Genomic DNA, 18,644 nt, shown 5'->3' on the forward strand with positions numbered 1-18,644 from the left:
TCTTTAGAAATCATGATGCTCTTGCTCATCCTTTAGTAATAATAGCTAACATTCATTAACATGTATTGTCTGCAGGCCACTGGGCTAAGTCATTATATGCTTTATTGCCTTTAATTCTCACAAAAACTCTACAAAGCAGGTACTATGTTATCCTGTTTTAAGGTTCAGGAAACCAAGGCTTAGAGAATGTAAGCAGGTGTCTTACCCAAAGTCCCATGCAGTTAGTAAGTGGTAGAGCTGGGATTTGAACCCACAGTTGTCAACTCGCCAGCCCCTGTTTTAACCACTGCCTCTCACAAGCACAGACATTCAATTAAAGCAACAAAGGTTTTACAGCTTTCAGTTGGAAGAACAAATGAGACTGTGACAGCAGCTGAACTAGAATCAAGCTTATCATTATATTCATGAATACCAGTCACATGTTCACTGCTCCATAAATGCTTATAAAATGAGGTGGCAGAGTTCCAGGAAATGAAAATCAATCCAGTTTCAAAATGACATGTCGCATGGATGTAAAGCAGGTGGAAACCCACAGGAGGCTCAGGAAACACTCTGGACCTACACTGGGCACCTGGAGGGAAGGCTCTGTGTTTTCTTCCTCTCTCAGCCTCACAGAAGTCGCTTATCCTGAAAATGCTCATGCATGAATGAAGTCCAGTGCTCTCCCAAGTAGCCCATAGGTCAGCGAGACACAAAGTGAGAAAAATGGGGCAAGGGAAAAAATGGCAAGAGCTCTATTTCTCAAATAAAAGTCGATAAAGAGGGCCAGGTGTAGTGGCTTGTGGCTGTAATCCCAGCACTTTGGGAGGCCAAGGTGGGCAGACCACTTGTGGCCAGGAGTTCAAGACCAGGAGTTTGAGATCAGCCAGGCCAATATGGCAAAGCCCCGTCTCTACTTTAAAAAGTACAAAAATTAGCCGGGTGTAGTTGCACACGCCTCTAATCCCAGCTACTCAGAAAGCTGAGGCATGAGAATCACTTGAACCTGGGAGGCGGAGGCTGCAGTGAACCGAGATGGCCCACTGCACTCCAGCCTGGGCGACAGAGCTAGACTGTCTCAAAAAAAAAAAAAAAAAAAAAAAGTAGATACAGCAACAGCCTATCCTTTCCCTCCAAGAAAAGCCGTCATCACTTGGAGGGCATGTGTTCCTTTATCCACGCATTGATTTCACAAACATTTACCTGTGCAGGAGGCAGGCCCCGGCCTGGAGTTGTCCCCTTACTCAGTAGACACTGAAGAGGCCCCTCTCTCCACCAGACGCCAAGCCAGGCACAGCGGGGCAAGGATGGGTCCAACACAATCCAGCGCCCCCGGCAGTGTCAGCATACACCCGAGTGGGAGGTGGGGAAGGTAGGCAACCACAGTTTACAAATGTAAAGCTTAGTTTCGAGGAGCGGGCGGGGGACAGAGAGAGGAGGGGTTGCGGGCCTGTGAGAATGAAGAGCACAGAGCGGAGAGGGGGAGGAGGAGGGAAAGGAAGGCGTGGCAGTGAGAGAGAAGAGGAAGAAGAGAGGAGGAGTGGGGAGGGGAGGGAGAGCAAGACAGCAGCGGGTATGGATTCCCCTCCGAGCTACATCTGGTCAGGTTCTAAGTAATTAGAAGATTTTTCCATTGATTTAACCAAGGGCTCTCTCTCTGATTAATTTTCGAAAGAGTTGGCCAATTTTAATCAAAGCAAACACGATGATCACGGTGATCATGGCCTGAACAGCTAAAAGCAGAAAATAAAACCCCCAGAACGGGCTATGATCTTGACCTTTGCCCGTGGTCACTGGCTGGGCCCACATCCAGGGTTCTGAGCTGTTGGGAGCGAAGGCTGAATGGACAGGGGCTTCCGAGGAGCTGTCCGCAGCGGGGTGGGGAGGCAGGCCCCGGGGGCCCGGGCACTCCGCGTCATCCCCCGGTAGGGCCCAGAGCGGCAGGCCGGCGTGCGCCCCAGGGCCTGCGCACCGTGGGGGCTCTTCCCCGCCCACGAGGCCTAGGTGCTGCCGCAGCCACCCCAGGAAGGGCCCCAGGCCACAGTCGCAGCGCCAGGAGTTGTGCCCCAACAGGACCTCCGTCAGCCGGGGCAGAGCCCCAAACACGTCGCCAGGCAGGGTCTCCAGCTGGTTGTGGTCGAGCTGGACGCTCTCCAGGCTGCTGAGATTGCGGAAGAGCGCACGGGGCAGGGCGCGCAGCTTGTTGCGGCGCAGGGACACCTGGCGCAGCTTGCCGAGGCCGCGCAGCAAGCCGTCGGGGAGGCCGGTCAGGCCGTTGGAGTGCAGGGCGAGCACCCGGAGCTCGCCCAGGCCCTGGAAGGCGCCCTGCGGAAGCGCGCTCAGCCGCGGGCTCAGAGTCACCCCTAAGGACCGCAGGCGGCTCAGGTTGCGGAAGGCGGCGGCGGGCAGGGTGCGCAGCTGGGTGCGGTTCAGCCACAGCTCCTGCAGGTCCCCCATCTCCCCGAAAAGCACCCCCGGGAGCTCTGCCAGCGGGTTCTCGAACAGAGTCAACAGAGTCAAATTGTTCGAATGAAGAAAGAGCGCAGAGGGGAGAAACGCAAGGTGGTTTCTCGAAAGCGTCAAAGAACTCAGGTTTGGGAGCCGGTCGAAGGCCCCGGGTGCGATGGAACGGATGTGATTTCGGTGGAGCTGCAGCTCCGTCAGGGCGCCCAGGCTGTTCAACAGCCCCGAATCCAGAGACACAAGCCGGTTCGAGTGGAGCAGAAGTCTCTCAAGCTTAGCCTGTGCTCCAAGCAACCCCTTGGGCAGGTGGGTCAGGTTGTTTCCCGATAAATCCAACAACTTCAGGTTCCCCAGATTCGTGAAGAGACCGGCAGGAAGGAAATCGAGCTGATTCTGGTTCAGAGCGAGCTCCTGCAGATTAACCAGTTTCTGAAACATGTTTTGGTCAATGCCCCTTAGCGCATTGTGGTCCAAAAACAACTGCTCCAGGAGCACCATCTTATCCAGCAGCGCACCTGGAAGATGCGTGATTTTGTTGCGCGACAGCCTGAGGGTTTTCAGTTTTATGAGGTCATTGAAGGTGCCGGGAGCAACGGCGGAAATGTGGCTGTCGGAGATCATGAGGCGCTGCAGGACGGTCATGCCACTGAAGCTGTGGTTCTGCAAGACGCCGCGGCGCATTCCGAAGAGCAGGATGTGCGTGAGGTTGGTGGGCAGGCCCAGCGCGGAGATGAGAGCCACGTCGCCCCCCGAGCACTGCGCGGCGTCCCGGAAGACACACTTGCAGGCTGGCGGACAGGGGAAGGGCTGGGCGCGCAGAAGCCCGAGCACCGCGCACAGCAGAGTCCTCCTCAGCATGTCTGAAAAAGCAACCGTGGGAGTGTGGTCAACACACAGGAGCGTTCGCGCCCGTACTGAACCCTGGGATCCTGCACTTTGTGCAGAGGCACAATCCTTTCGCCAGAATTCTCACTCCCTGTTTTCTTAGGACTACAGATTTCCCTACGTGGTGAAAAGGCATTCATTCTACACTGCGTGGTCTCATTCTTTTGCTTTATTGATTTTCCACTCTCAGTTTAAAGCATTGAGATTAAAGCGTTTTCAAGCTACCGAATAGCCAATACTGTAAAATCCTTACATAGAGATAATAATCATTCTCATATTCAAGCTCACAGACATCACAAAGCAATGTCCACTGTGAAAACGGCTCTGCTCTTGACTTTATAACTTACCCTGCATTGGCTATAACCAACAGTCAAGAAGGGAACAGCAAAGTCTGCAGCTACCACCATCTGATTCTTTTGCTCACGATCATGCTATTTCCACAGTACCAAGTTACTCTATTAAAACAAAGGACACCCCCAAAACAGCGAACACCTTCAATCAACAGCCAACAAAAGCATATAATAATACCTATCACTTTACGCCATGCATTGTTCTCAGCGCTTTATTTATACTATATGCATTTAATCCTTACAATAACCTTAGGAGGTAAGTATATTATCCCTGATTCAAGGATGAATGCACAAAGGCACAGAAAGGTTAAACAGTATAACTAGGGTCACATAGAATTTGAGGGTAGTATTTCTGACTTAGCCATAAACATAAAGAGCTACTATTTCTAAGACGCTTAACTAAAGGTAAGACTCATGGCACTGAATTTTCTGTGAAATGCACACCATACTACTAATCTGCCAAAACAATGTTTCCTAAGCGAAATTTTACATAAATTGCTTCTTGTGCAATTTTACTTCTCATGCACACACACTAAAGAGCCCTCTAATTTCCTATACTAATGTGTAAAACATTTGGCCTTACCTGAAATGGTTCTGCACTCCAAAGCAACTGAAAGACTTAGAGCTCTGCATGTGATTCGACACTTTCCAAAGGAAGAGGGTGGTATCCTTGCATCCTGAGGATAAAGACTTAACCAGAATAGGTCAGGAAAGGACCCTATCTCAGAGCCCATGTTCTGGTTTTTAATGACAAATATCTTCAAACTGAGAGGCCATATATAACCTGATTCCTACTGTCAAAGCCAAGAGCAGTGGGGAGAGTTTTTCCATAAATAGCACAATATAACTCTATGATACCAGGGAAGTTTAGTGATACAGCTGGATCATTGCAGTAGCCACACCCCTAGATGGGCCACACTTCCCCTGGGTCTTCCTTTTTATGCCACATGGCCCTAATTTTCCACCCAGGTTTTTTTTTGTTTTTGTTTTTGTTTTTGTATGTGTTTTCCTTCTCCGCTTAGCAATAAAGCTAAGAACATTCTCAGATCTTCCATTTTTTTCTTCCTTTTGGGACTAATAAGGCTAAGAACATCTTTGAACATGTTCAACAATGGCATTGCTAGGTTGCAGGGTGCTCACTTATTCTTTTTGGTGGGGGAGGGGGACTCTGTCGCCCAGGCTGGGGTGCAGTGGTGCGATCTCGCTCACTGCAACCTCCGGCTCCCTGGTTCAAGCAATTCTCCTGCCTCAGCCTCCCAAGTAGCTGGGATTACAGGCACACACCATCACGCCCGGCTAATTTTTTGTATTTTAGTAGAGACGGGGTTTCACCGTGTTGCCCAGGCTGGTCTTGAACTCCTGAGCTCAGGCAATCCGCCCGCCTCGGCCTCCCAAACTGCTGGGATTACAGGCATGAGCCACCACGCCTGGCCGCTCACATGTTCAGTTTAACTTGGGAACGTCAAACTGCTCTCCAAAGTGGTTGTATTGGTCTACAATGACACCTACCATTTATGAGAGTTCCTGTGCTTCCTCTCTGCCCACATTTGGTACTTCCTACTTTTTGCCATTTCTATGAAAGATATCTCAGCATGGTTTTAACTTTTCCTTTCCCTGTTAATGATGAACTTGAACACCTTTTCACATAATTACGGCCCACTTGCGCTTCATTTGAGAAAGTTGGGTTTCCTTTTGCCCATTTGTCTATAGGCAAAACGTGTCTACATGTCTTTTGAGCACTCTGATAATGCTGTCTGCATTAAGACTTCTATCCTTCAAGACACCATAGAAAAGGGGAAAAGATAAACCACCAACTAAAGATATTTGTAACACCTATAGCTGACAAAGGCTTAATATCCGAATACATAAAGAATGTCTACATCATGGGATCCAATCACCCTTTGAGGCAGCCTAATGCAGTCAGAGCCCAGTAAAGGCTGGGTTGACTGAAATTACCTTCAAAGTCATGCAGTCCTGGACCACAGGGAAGAGCCACTGCCTCTGCCAGGTATCGCGTAAGTCTTTCAGTTCTGATCAAGGAATGCAACTCCAGAGCCCAGAACTGCTACACTGGTGACCTGGTAAGTCCGTCATGCATAGGCACATCGAGTGAAAGCCTCCCCACCCCCTTGCCCATGAAAATGCCAACATGACACACTGGAAAGGCGAGCTGTGAAACAGAGGAAGATGCCGATGGCTCCAATTCCTGTGGCCCTTGTTTAGCCTATTTCCCCAGGAAAACCCCCATTCAGAATGGCCTCTACATTTTGTTCCTTACGAAGACACTTTGATTGTCCAGGAAGGGAAGAGTAGGTATGGCAGTTGCAGAGTGCGGGAACACTCTTAGTCCATCCACTGAGCAAGCTGATGAGGTAACGAGAAGTATTTGGAGCAAGGAAGTTGACAGCTCCAGTGCTTCCAAGTCTTAAGATTCTGTATCCATCACCAGGTCAGAAGTCTGCTGTAAAACAGTCACCTGGCTTAAGGGGCTTGGCTATTCAAAAGCAGGTCTGCCTGGGTGAGATAAGCCTTTTTCCTCTGAGGGAGACTCAGTGGGCGGGGCACAGCAGGGAGCAACCACACCCCAACTTGGACCACGGACAGTCTCACTCAAGCCCCTAGGACTCCCTGTCCCTTGGCAGTGATACAGGGGAAGGAGAGACATGCAGAACTGTGCCCACACCAGCAGGCTGTGGGGACAGCAACACACATGCCGCACAAACCATAGCGACTGTTAAGAACTTGAGCTAAAAGCAGGCAGGCCCTCACCCCCGAAATTCATCACACCACAGCCAGCCACATATTCCCTAGCAGAGGCTCCATGTCTCCCGGAGCTGAGCTCCATGGAAACAACTCCCACCCACACACAAAGGTCCTGTCTTCTCTGGGAATTTTACAGCCATTTTCTCTCTCCATGGTATTAGCTTTTGGTTTGATTCTCCCAACTATTAATAGATTATAAGTCCCTACTCGTCTATTTCACCATTTCCCTCAGACCTCCTCGCATTTAACATTTGGCTCTACATTGCACCCGACTGCGTGGTTTCCCCAGGATGCTCACACACATGGTATGATATGCAGAATGTTGTTCTTATTTCCTTCAAAATCTAGTTTAAAAAAAAAAAAAAGAAAGAAATGGGGAAGTATTATTAGGCAGGAAAATAAATCCACAAAGGGCAGTATTCATGTCACTAAAAAGCAAACAAATGAATAAAGACACAGAAAAAGTGTTATTTCATTCATTAAAATTTTTATTTTGAATAGCTTCAATCAAAAAAGGTTTCATAAGATTATTTACAATGCTGAATGTACAATTATGAATGTATGCCTTTTTGACAAGAGGGTACCATTCTTGAGCAGCAATACAATTTTAAAAATATAAAGATGCAGTATCATTTCTGATATAAAGTTACTTAAAAAAATCCAAGGTCTTAGGGAATTCACAAATCATAACTAGAAGTAACTTTTATTAATTTAATGTACACATAATTACCAAATTTTAATACATTAAAAATGTGTAAATGCCCACAGACTGTACAAAAATTAACACCCCATTTTGTTAAAAGTTCCCAACCACCTCCCACCATAAATATACAAAAACCTATTTTTAGATATGTCAAAATTGCATGCATGAATATTTTCTAAAGCTTGAATTTTGCTTTTCACTGGATAATGTTATCTATAGCTGTTTCTGTAACAGACTACATAAACATTGATATATTATTTACCATGCCTTTGAAACTGTGCAGGACTTTCATAAACATGGGGAACAAAATAAATAGAGTAAAAAATGCAACAGTGTTGTTTAGATGCAAGTGCAATTTGGAAAGCTTTCGAATTTAAGGTTATAAAACTACTATAAAAGTATTTATTCTGTTGTTGGCTTAGCCACTTTTATTCAAGCATTATTTGCAGCATTGCTTTACAGCAGTTGGTGCCAGAAGATACAAAACATATAGTTACCACTATTTATACTTGAGGGAGAAAAAAACTTCAAACAACCCTGAGGGAGACACACATTAAAAATCTTGTTATTTATTTAAAAAGTTAAAAAGTTACATATCATTATTTAACAATTACTTTCCCAGACACTTCTGTCCTTTAAGTATGTGCATAAATAAAATTTAAATCAGCAATATTCATCTTAATACATCAAAATAATATATGTACAGATTTTAAAATTTAGGTCTGTATAAACTCAAATAATTTAATGTGAAATTCAGAATCAAAATTACTATGTAATGGTGACCTACGAGAGAAGACTCAGTCTATCTATGGCACTGAGTAGAACCCACACCTGGCTTCACAGGCATTCTTCAAATAACATTCTCAACGTGAATAACCCACCTTGTCTATATTCAAATCTAACTTCCTACAAATGCTTTTACATCCACCTAAACACCTCATTCCTTTGAAAACAATATGGACAGAAGAGATATAAAACCCTTATTAACTCTAAATGTTAAAAAAGTGGGGGGGGGGGTGTCAAAAATAGCTCTTTATGATCATGCTCTTAAAGATGTTAAATACAATCTGATAATTGAATTTTTAAGCTGCTACTTAGCAATTACTTTCATTATATGCTTCAGTACTTAAACCAAAGAATAAAATGCACAATTGTGGAAATCACTGAAGAATAACACGAGCATATTTGAAATTAATATGGAAATTATAAAATGATCCAGAGAATAACTATAGAAAATAGTGCTAATTCACAGCTCAAGAGGTCTAAGATGCATAGCTTCATAGAATCATTCATGGAACAATTGTTATCATCTAATGTGTATTAATAGCATATTATACATTTGATGGAAAACTTTGATTATATTTTTGCAGGAATCATCAGTGGCAATAGCAGTAACAGTGATCCTGAGTGTAATTTCTATTTTTCTATAGTTACCAAACATCATCCAGGTCTTTGCAGCATAAAGAGTGAGAACCATTTGGTCCTAAAATTCTAGGTAAAATTTGGTAAATTTGTAAATATATGTTGGGAAAAGAATGATCAGCTAGAAGTAGAAAGCACGAGCAAGCATGTTACTGGCTCTGGAAGAACAGAGAACAATGTCACACTGTTTTCATAGTTTAGCGTCCATTTTATAGCACGATCAGTTTTCTGTGTTGTGGTAACTGTGGGCATTGCCAGACTGCTGGATCCACCTATAAAAGGCGTTTTTTAAAAGTTACCTTAATTTTGGCAAGAATTTAAATGTTAATCAGGCCAAATAGAAAGGTGAAAAATGTTTATCCACATCTCTTTTGGCTCAATGAATGTCAATTTTTTAACTTTATTTCCTCAATTTTTTTTCTCCCAGAAATTTCCGTATCAAATATGCTCTATTTGAACGATCCAATTCAAAATAGACATGTTCTGACCTCTGGCGCCACCTAATGGCATAAAACAAACTCATCAAATTCCTATTGCTTTGAAAAAACAGCAGCCATTCAAATCCAGTATTTTTTAAGCCTCATTATCGATAAGACAGAGACATACATCAAACCTCAAAAAATTTTATGAGGTAAAATTCTAACTTAAAAAAACTATTATCCTATGTCTTTAGGTAATTGAAAACACAGAAGAAAATTTTTAAAAACTATTTAAAATAACACAAAGCCTGACAGAAACAAATTTGAAGAAATGTTAAAAGATGAATCTACATCTACTGCCAAAAGCAATGAATCTTATTTCCTAGTGAAAAAGGTTCTACAACATTTTACAGAAGCAAATTAGACTACTGACACCACACATAGCACAGGAGCCATTTAAGAGCTTTGAGAGGCATCTCAAGAAGGCAGTGAAGCACCTTGCTGATTAGAAAAATAAAACCCAGGCAGTTTGTACAGAAAATATAAAACCAGAAATGGAGATTACCTGAGTTGTTCTATAAGCAACACCATAAACACTCATTCCTAACTGCAGACCATCATAGGGAATTGGCATATGTTTATACAGAATTCTTTGGAAGAAATACTGGAATCAAATGAAAACAGGCTTTCAGTATATTTTCACTGGAGGCTAATTAACACTCATTTTCTTTTTATCAATCACAAACTTAGAGCCTGTATATAAACACAGACTTTTCTAACAAGGGGGTTGTGAGCATAAATGTGAAGAGGTAAACTGGTCTCAAAAACTAATGTTGAAAAACCTACCAAACACCAAACTTCTCCTGTACCCAATATAAAGAATATCACTGAGAGTAACCATCAAGAAAATTCTGGAAATGTATGTAATATTTGGGTTACTGAATGAAGATACAGGACTTAATGGATTGATTGTTAATTTAACTGTTAGGACGATATCTTTTTCTGTTTTTATTTTAAGGAAGAGCAAAGCTGTCAAATAAGCTACTATATCAGAAGGGACATAAACTGAAATAGTGCCATTCTGACACACAGGATCAGAAACTCCTAAAATCACATATTCCTGAATACTGCTATCAGCAATACCGCTGAGACTGATTCACTGCTATGTTATGGTGATGATTTGACATGATCCATTCTCCTTAACTAAAGCTTTAGCTTCTGTAGTTGTCTGAGGTTTTGGTGGCCATTCTGGATCAACCAAGAGCTCCTGCGCCAGATACATGTACTTTGCCTTTGGTATCTTCTTTCTACAGCCCAGGGCCCAGGGTAAGCAGCATTTTCCCCACCGATCCACTGACTCCTAAGAAAATAAGAAAAAAACAAAACAAAACACCCCAGTTGATTAAAGGCTTGTTGTTTTCAACAGGTTTGTTAAAGCACACATTAGCAGAGAAAAATAAGAGGAAATGACTTCTAAGCACAACAAATGGGGGAAAAAATCCATGTTAAAAAAGGCAGCTTTGGCCAGGCGTGGTGGCTCACGTCCAAAATCCCCACATTTTGGGAGGTGGAGGTGGGAGGATTGCTTGAGCCCAGGAGTTCGAGACCAGCCTGGGCAACACAACGAAATGTGTGTTCTTTTGTTTTATTTTGTAAAGGCAGCTTTCAATTATTTAGGAACTGATTATTCTTTAGATTAGATTTTTTTGGGGGGATAATCAATATGATTTACTTCATTTAGTTTTATATACCTATACTCTTGTGTACTAATACATTTTAAATAACTTGCAGACATGGATTCTTTACCACAGAATATCTAATGTATTAAGAAGAACTTTAAGCCATTCAGAAAGAGAAAACATTTTTAATATTTAATTTGAAAATCTTCACATTCTGTCCCAAACTATCATTTGGTACTATTGCTCCTGGCAACTTAGCTGCATGATCATTTTTGGAAGAAAGCCGTGTACAAGTATCCTTGTTACTGTTAATATCATTTCTCACAACATGAAGTAAATATTGTTTGGTCAAAATTAGGGCTTCAATCTTGTTTAATGTCAATTACGTCTTTTAAAACCTCATCCTTACTAATATAAAAAACAATACTGTTTTACAATGATGGTTTCCGTTGGTGCTCCACGACTGGAAAGGGGTATAAAACAAGTACTATTGCTTAGTATTATTTCATTGCAAAAAGCTCTGCTGTCACTGAAATCCTTCTGATCAATCCTGATGTTTTTAGTGAATGTGGCCTTAGATAAATGATCCTTGGAGAACAAGAAAGCAGAGTCCCTGGTTAATGCATAGAAATGTAAACCCAATAAAACCCAATAGAGGGCTGAAAAGGGCCCTCAGAATTTGTCTCAATTGAAATTTGAAATAAATATAAATGACTACACCAGGACTCGTAGTAGTTATATTTACTTCTAAAGAACAGCCACTTCGTAATGATTTTGGCTGTTGCTTCTCCAAAATGAAATTTAAATTCCAGGTCATTTTGTTTTGCCAATCAACATATAAACCAGGCTACAACTAGCTCTAAATGCAGTAATCTCACAAGGTAGAGGAGAACATAACTGAGATACATATTCTACTGTTACCCAAAATGCCTCATGATTTAAAAAGGCAAGTTAGCTATAGATGTATTTTGAAACATGTTTCTAAATTGGCCAATGGAGAAGAGCAAAAATACTTTAAAATTAAAGCTCTTAAAGCTTTTTCCTATTCACTTGATAACTCTTTCTCATCCAATTGCAACAACCATCAGGAACCTACTCCTCTTTCCCTCCCCTCCCTGACCCCGCAGAGAGCACGGTAAACAGTAACTCACCGCTCTCAATGTTCAAGGTCTGCTAGCTTAAGCCTGTCAACAAAACACAATCAGCTGCACTGCTACCAAGAATTTAAAGGCAAAAACGGTGGACAAAAGTAAGCTACATGGCATTCTGGGGTGGTGGGGGGAAAGTCTGAAGATTACTCGCCTAGTAGCCTTTTTACTGTCATAACTAAAGAGAGTTATATCAGTATCACCTTAAAAAAAAAGTCCACAGGAAAATATTTAGCATTAAGGTACAGAAGTCACTATGTATAGGATTCTTCAGGTGATCCAAAATAACAGATAATGCCTTTCCAGTATAGGCACACAACAAACGTAATATTTCATCTGAGATGACAGTTTACTACTTGGATCTTACTTTTCTCCCAAGGTGTCATTGTCAATCTAATTGTGGGGAAAAAACCATTGTTCCTAAATCAATTCAAAAGCTGTCACTTTTTTTTTTTTTTTTTTTTTTTTTTTGAGACGGAGTCTTGCTCTGTCGCCAGGCTGGAGTGCAGTGGCGTGATCTAAGCTCACTGCAACCACTGTCTCCCGGGTTCAAGCGATTCTCCTGCCTCAGCCTCCCAAGTAGCTGGGATTACAGGCATGCGCCATCACGCCCGGCTCATTTTTTGTATTTTAGTAGAGATGGGGTTTCACCATGTTGGCCAAGATGGTCTCGATCTCCTGACCTCGTGATCCGCCCGCCTCGGCCTCCCAAAGTGCTGGTGGGATTACAGGCATAAGCCACCGCACCCGGCCAAAAGCTGTCACTTTTAAGTAGCACTGTTAGATTACCACAGGAAATAAACTAATGTTGACTGCTGACTTTTTTAAAAAAAGCAGAAACATAATAGGACTTGTCTGCCCAAAGAGTGCCAGGTTGAAGGGCAATGCGTAGCAAGCTGAGTTAAGGAAAGCCAAACACACACATATCTCAATTCATTGTTCCCTACTTGTGGAAATTAAGTCAACCAATAGAATTAAAATTAATTTAATTGCAAATAGAACAATAACTGAATAGGCTTCTTTTTATGCATTGAAAAAATATCCTCACAACCCTATTACAACAAACAATGTACACTTGTCACAATTTTTAAAAAGTCATGAGGAACACTAAGGATCCCCCTACTGTACCATAATTGAAAACATTTTGTTCCTGTACCCTTACCTCCCCCAAGTATCATACACAAAAAGTACACTACATGCAAGCATAGGTTTGTTAGTTTACAAATACAAACATACCACACACATTCTCAAACACAATATAATTCACTGGAAGAGAAAAGAAAATGTGCTACAGGCATGCTGGAATGAGAAATCAGCCAGCGGGGAGGAGATGATGGTGAAGGGAGAAAGGCAAGTTCTGGGTAACACAAAGGCCATGAAACAGGGCATCAGGGGCACAGAACGAGCACGTGGGTCTCTCCAAAACCTCTGCGGCACAAGTCCCTAAAGCAGAACGCAGTAGCTATAGCAACTGGATCTTTCGGTTTGTTTCTGAAAGGAATGCTTCAGTGACCAAATTTATCCCCTCAGAGAAGGAAAGAGGCTACCGTGCATAGTTTAGCAGAGAAACTAAAAAGAACTTTCAAAAATGTCAAGTTTACGCTTAGCAATGTCTTTTAGGAAATGTTTTCATGGGCAGTATATAAAATAGAATGCCATGCTTGAAGGAAAAAACGTTATAATGGCGCTGTGGTTTTCATAAGTCTTCTTCCATACCAATCCTGAATATAAAACAAACACAGAAATCAGAATTAACATTCTGTCTATATAAGCTCAAATAATATTCTAAGTGGCATAAAGACTACCATTACACCATAAAAACTGCTTTTTTGGTTTTTTCACCAAGTAAGAAAACATAAATTGGGCACAAATCCTCAGGCATGATCAAATTACAGGTAGTATGATTCTAGTTCCACTAAGTGTCCTTAGTTTACCAGACACAAGGTAGGCACAAATGCTTCTAAAGAGAAGATACGACACAGATCTCCTGAAACAGGGTTGCTTTGTAGAAAAACCACAGACGATGGGGGTCTCCACCGAAGATTTCCATTCAGTAGGTCAAGGGTAGAGTTCAAAGCATTTCTGATGAATAATCTTGCTTGATAATCACTGACATAAAGAATTTTTTTTTTGGTCAGAGAGTAAGTATTAACACCCAGGGCTGCCAACTGTGACAACCAAAAATGTCTCCAGACACTGCCACGTGTCCCCTGGGGAAAACACCTGTGACTGAGAGCCACGGCCTTATGGTAATTGATTAACTGAGACCGGCTCTTGAAGAGCCACAAACATGAACAGTGAAGCAGCACTACACACACAAGTAGCAGACAAGGAAAGGATGTCACTTTGTGCTGGGAGGTTATAAGAGGTTATAACTCTCTTTCCTAAAGCCAGTAAGTTTTTAAGCCTTTAAAAAATGCACGTTAATCATGACCACAGAAACGGAAGACTTAAATTCTTGTCTATTTGATGATTCTCAGAATCAGCTAACACACAGGATGTGCTGGGGTCCACCTGCTCTGGACCACTCTCTACCTTCACTCTCCCATGAACACTTCAGAGGTAGAAACATAAACTTCTAAAAATTAGAAGGGGAGGCCGAGCGTGGTGGCTTACACCTGTAATCCCAGCACTTTGGGAGGCCGAGGCAAGCAGATGGCTTGAGCCCAGGAGTTCGAGACCAGCCTGGGCAACATGGCAAAACCTCCTCTCTGCAAAAAAAAAAAAAAAAAATGCTGGGCCTGGGACGGCATGCACCTGTAGTTCCATCTACCCAGCAACATGGTGAAACCCTAACTCTACAAAACAAACAAAAAAAAATTGCCGGGCATGGTGGCATACACCTGTAATGCCAGCTACCCGGGAGGCTGAGGTAGGAGGATCATCTGAGCCTGAGGAGCTCGAGGCTACAGTGAGCCATGATCATGCCACTGCACTCCAGCCTGGGTGACAGAGTGAGACCCTGGTCTCACAAAAAGAGAAGGGCAGATATTTCTTAATAATTTTTTAGAAAACAGAGACAAATAAATAATTTTCTGTCATTTAATTTTGGTTGAAAAGCAAGGAGAGTCTTCCAATCCAAATATTTTTAAGGGGCCTTATAATACCTACTTTCAGCTAAACCAGGGTTATTCCCCTTCAAAACATGTAATTTCTTGTTCAGATCAATAGTCAGAGATCTCTTGGGAGAATATGAAAAATCTAAATGTTTTCCTAGGCCTAAGAATACAATACAAATATTTCACATGAGAGTTGATGATATAAGCCAAAGATAACCTTTTGAAGTAATGCAGTGAGGTAACTATACGGGGGTGGGAGGGTTGGGGTGTTGGGGTGTGTGTGTGTGTGTGTGTATACACAGATGAGATTTTGCTAAAGGACTTGAGCCCCTTGTACAACCCTAGTCATACCCACTACTAGGGACAACTGATATTACACTGCTTTCAGGAAAAAAAAAAAATTGAGGCTGACTGCATTCCATCATTATTCACCCATAAAGCATTAGAAAACGGAAATGGTACTCTGCAGGCCCTGTTAGAAAGCAAGCCTGTGGCGTTACACCAGGACATCAGGCCTGCTGGATTACCAAAATAAAGCTCAGGAAGTTACCACTTAGGTAAAAGTTGGCTAAAACTAAGTGGGTAACCCAACTCAAAAATGCCAGGGAGTCGTCTTCAACTCCACCAGCTTCCTGTGGCTCAAGGCTGAGTAAAAGACTCAGAGCTCCTATCGGTAAAGCACATCATCCATCTCTAAAGAAAAATGGGTAAGGCAATGAAGGGGTGAGATTTTATCAAATTCTCTATGCCTAAAAAGCTGCCTCAAAGAGCTCTGATTCATAGGATGGGTTTAAAAAATAAGTCCAATCTGTATCTGTAACAAGAGCTATACTTTAACATCCTAACACTAGGAAATAGGTTTTATTCTTCTGTTTCTCTTCTCTCTTTACCACAGAACTTGCAATACCTTTCAAATGATAGGCTATTTAACAGACCCAAAAAGTCAAATGTCCTAAACCATGGTTTGTATGAAAAAAGGCACATCATCTTCTGAATGATAAGGTATATAACGCTGGAGAAAGCCAAAAAGTCACTCCAAATTAAGGGACAGTAACTGACAAGAAATCAGAAATAATTCTTCAAAATTTTGGCCTTTGGACTCTGATCCAAGAAGAAACAGTTTTCATTGCAAACTTTGTTTATATAAATCTCATTTAGCTTCTAAGGGGACTCATGAAAAACAAAAACATAAAATTTATAGCAGATTGAAATAGAAAAATTAACTCTCACCTTTGCGGACAAGACTTTTACACAAATAGAAGATCAGGATTGGAATGGAAAGGAGACTTATGAAATTTCTGATCTTGAAAAGCCTCTAACAAATGTTTGCCATGAATGGTCTAGGACTTCTTCTAAGAAATGAAATGCCAAGCACAGAGAAAAAGGCTGAAGGAACACGTAATAGAACAAGAACACGCTAGAGAATAACACATAACAGAACAAGAACACGCTAGAGAATACAGAGTACACAAGCAGAGAGCCTAGAGAGACAGGAAGAATCGACAGGAAGTGCTGAGTTCCAACCTGCGGTGGCTGTGTGGTGCTGAACCGATACTCTCCTTGTTTGTCTCGATTGAACACAACTTTCCAAAGGACCATGTCAAGGAAGAAGTTCTGAGAGATATTCCAGTGAGTTAAGAATTAATAATGACTAAGTCATTTTTTATTAATGTGCACCTTTTTAAAAAAATCACACATGCTGCATAACTGATGAAAAACACATTTTGATTTTCATATATGGAATTTCAGTTAATACTGCCAAAGGATCAAGAATGATAGGACTTTTGTAACAAATACAAATCATCATAAAATTCTTGATAAAATGAGACTTCTAAATTTTCCATGAAATATGGCTTTTGTATAAATAGGTCTTTCCCATATTAAAATGATGCTTATGTAATTTGAAGTCTTTCTTCACAATGGTTATTTTCATTGAATATCTAGTATTAATTCTATATCCATATCTATAGATATATAATTTCATCAGCATCCAACGCTAACCTAAAGGCAATCCTAACGGGAGGGTAACTACACAATATACAATGAATCAAAGGGTACTTAAGACCACTAGAGGTCACTCAAAAGCAAATACCAAGGAGGATGTTCCAGGAATCAATGCTGAAATTAGGTAAATCCATAACAATTATTATTTTATACTTTCATTAAACTCTCCTGCTATTAATATTCACTATGTTTCCTGGAGAATGGCCCTTCCCCTTCCCTCCTCTCTTAAATGGGAGATTTCACTGTACATCACAAAACACAGGTGGCACATGCCAACTCTGATTTCACAATCACTGGTTCATCAGTTTCATGGGCCACCAAGGCCCCAAACTTCTCTCCTTTCTACTCGTCATTAATTTCTATTATCACATTGCTTATTTTCTCCTATCTGTGTGAGTGCAACTAAGTCACCTCCCTTAATATGACCACTATCAATTCATGGAAAAGTTCACAGGAGAAGGCTAAATGAATTTGCCTAAGATCAAACTGAGACTCTGTGGCTTTCCATTATATTACCTGCCCTCTTCTCCCATTTGCCATTAAATCACCCAAGAATTCCAAAGCAACATGGTAGCCATTTGACTATGGAAGTGCTTACCTCCACTGTGATAGACACAAAGGCATTGACAAGAACAATGATGAGCATAGTTACACGCCACTGATATGGTACACACACTATCTGTAATGCAAAAACATTTTAAAGTTAAAATTGTTGTTATGTAGTCAATATTATAGCACTGTATCATAATTTCTAAATTTATTGAATTCCTATGATGTACCAAACACCTTCATATACATTATCTACTTAATCCTCAACAATGCCCCAGGGTATATATTATATTCACTTTCAGATGATAAAACTCAAAGTTTAAGTAACTCAAGGTTAAAGAAAATATTAAGTGACTGAGGTGAGAGTCAAATCCTGTTCCCTCAGATTCAAAAGCCCATGCTCTACTAGATCATGAATGTCTAACAGTTTCTATTTTTAAAATAAAAACCCATCTTTAAAGAATGAGGTGCCAGCCGGGCACAGTGGCTCACGCCTGTGATCCCAATATCTTGGGAGGCAGAGGCGGGCAGATCACTTGAGGCTAGGAGTTTGAGCCTAGCCTGGGCAACATGGCAAAACCTCGTCTCTACTAAAAATATAAAAATTAGCCAGCTGAGGTGGTTGTGTGCCTATAATCCCAGCTACTCAAAAGGCTGAGGCACGAGAATCACTTGAGCCTGGGAAGTGGAGGCTGCAGTGAGCCGAGATCCTGCCACTGTACTCCAGCGTGGGTGACAGAAGACCCTGATTAAAAAAAAAAAAAAAAAAGAGGTACTAATCTAATAATGAAGTACTGGTCAGAACTCAATTATAAAGACAAATTCATAAAAGAACTATACAGATGAAGTTAAGAAAAAACAATCTAAGTGTTCAGTTTAAAATCTGATTATTTCTAAGGACTAAAAAAATGGGATAGTAGTAAAGACAGAAAGGTTTATAAGAAAACTGAAAGAATCTAACAAATGGCTGGCTACGGAAAGAGGAAAAAAATGCACAGATAAACAGACACACACGCATGTACACAAGCATGCACACTTCTGACCTGAATAAATAGTGGTACCAAGAAACAGAGAAGAAATAGGGTTGAAGGAGAACATGATGAGCTTAGTTCTTAAAATGTTGAAATTGAGGGATCTGTTGGGTGGAACACCCAAGTAATAGTCAATATATCAGTGTATTTGCAGGTCTAAAGCTTAGTAGTGAGTTAGGCTCAGGGTATA

At 41.6% G+C, this 18,644-nt stretch overlaps 2 protein-coding genes across 11 annotated transcripts in view; both read right to left on the bottom strand.

The window, feature by feature from the left end:
• Window positions 1-1,103: 1,103 nt before the first annotated feature.
• On the bottom strand, window positions 1,104-3,546 carry GP5 (glycoprotein V platelet). The gene has a single exon (XM_054481594.2). It carries the CDS (start codon window positions 3,298-3,300, stop codon window positions 1,618-1,620), a length of 1,683 nt encoding a protein of 560 aa, XP_054337569.1. The 5' UTR covers window positions 3,301-3,546; the 3' UTR covers window positions 1,104-1,617.
• A 3,364-nt stretch (window positions 3,547-6,910) lies between these two features.
• The window catches only part of ATP13A3 (ATPase 13A3), an 83,565-nt gene continuing 71,831 nt past the window's right edge, over window positions 6,911-18,644 (bottom strand). For 6 of the 10 annotated variants that reach the window (XM_063662566.1, XM_054483797.2, XM_063662567.1 and 3 more), the window contains 3 exons: window positions 17,473-17,553; window positions 16,395-16,484; window positions 6,911-10,344 (listed from right to left, as the gene is read on the bottom strand). In XM_063662566.1, coding sequence (XP_063518636.1) covers window positions 10,147-10,344; window positions 16,395-16,484; window positions 17,473-17,553 — 369 coding nt within the window. In that variant the 3' untranslated portion in view covers window positions 6,911-10,146. Of the gene's footprint in view, window positions 10,345-16,394; window positions 16,485-17,472; window positions 17,554-18,644 lie in introns of those variants that run through there. The other 4 variants (XM_063662568.1, XM_054483801.2, XR_010125806.1 and 1 more) reach the window with 3 other exon arrangements.

This window comes from Pongo pygmaeus, chromosome 2 (genome assembly GCF_028885625.2).
Source record: "Pongo pygmaeus isolate AG05252 chromosome 2, NHGRI_mPonPyg2-v2.0_pri, whole genome shotgun sequence".
NCBI lineage: Eukaryota > Metazoa > Chordata > Mammalia > Primates > Hominidae > Pongo > Pongo pygmaeus.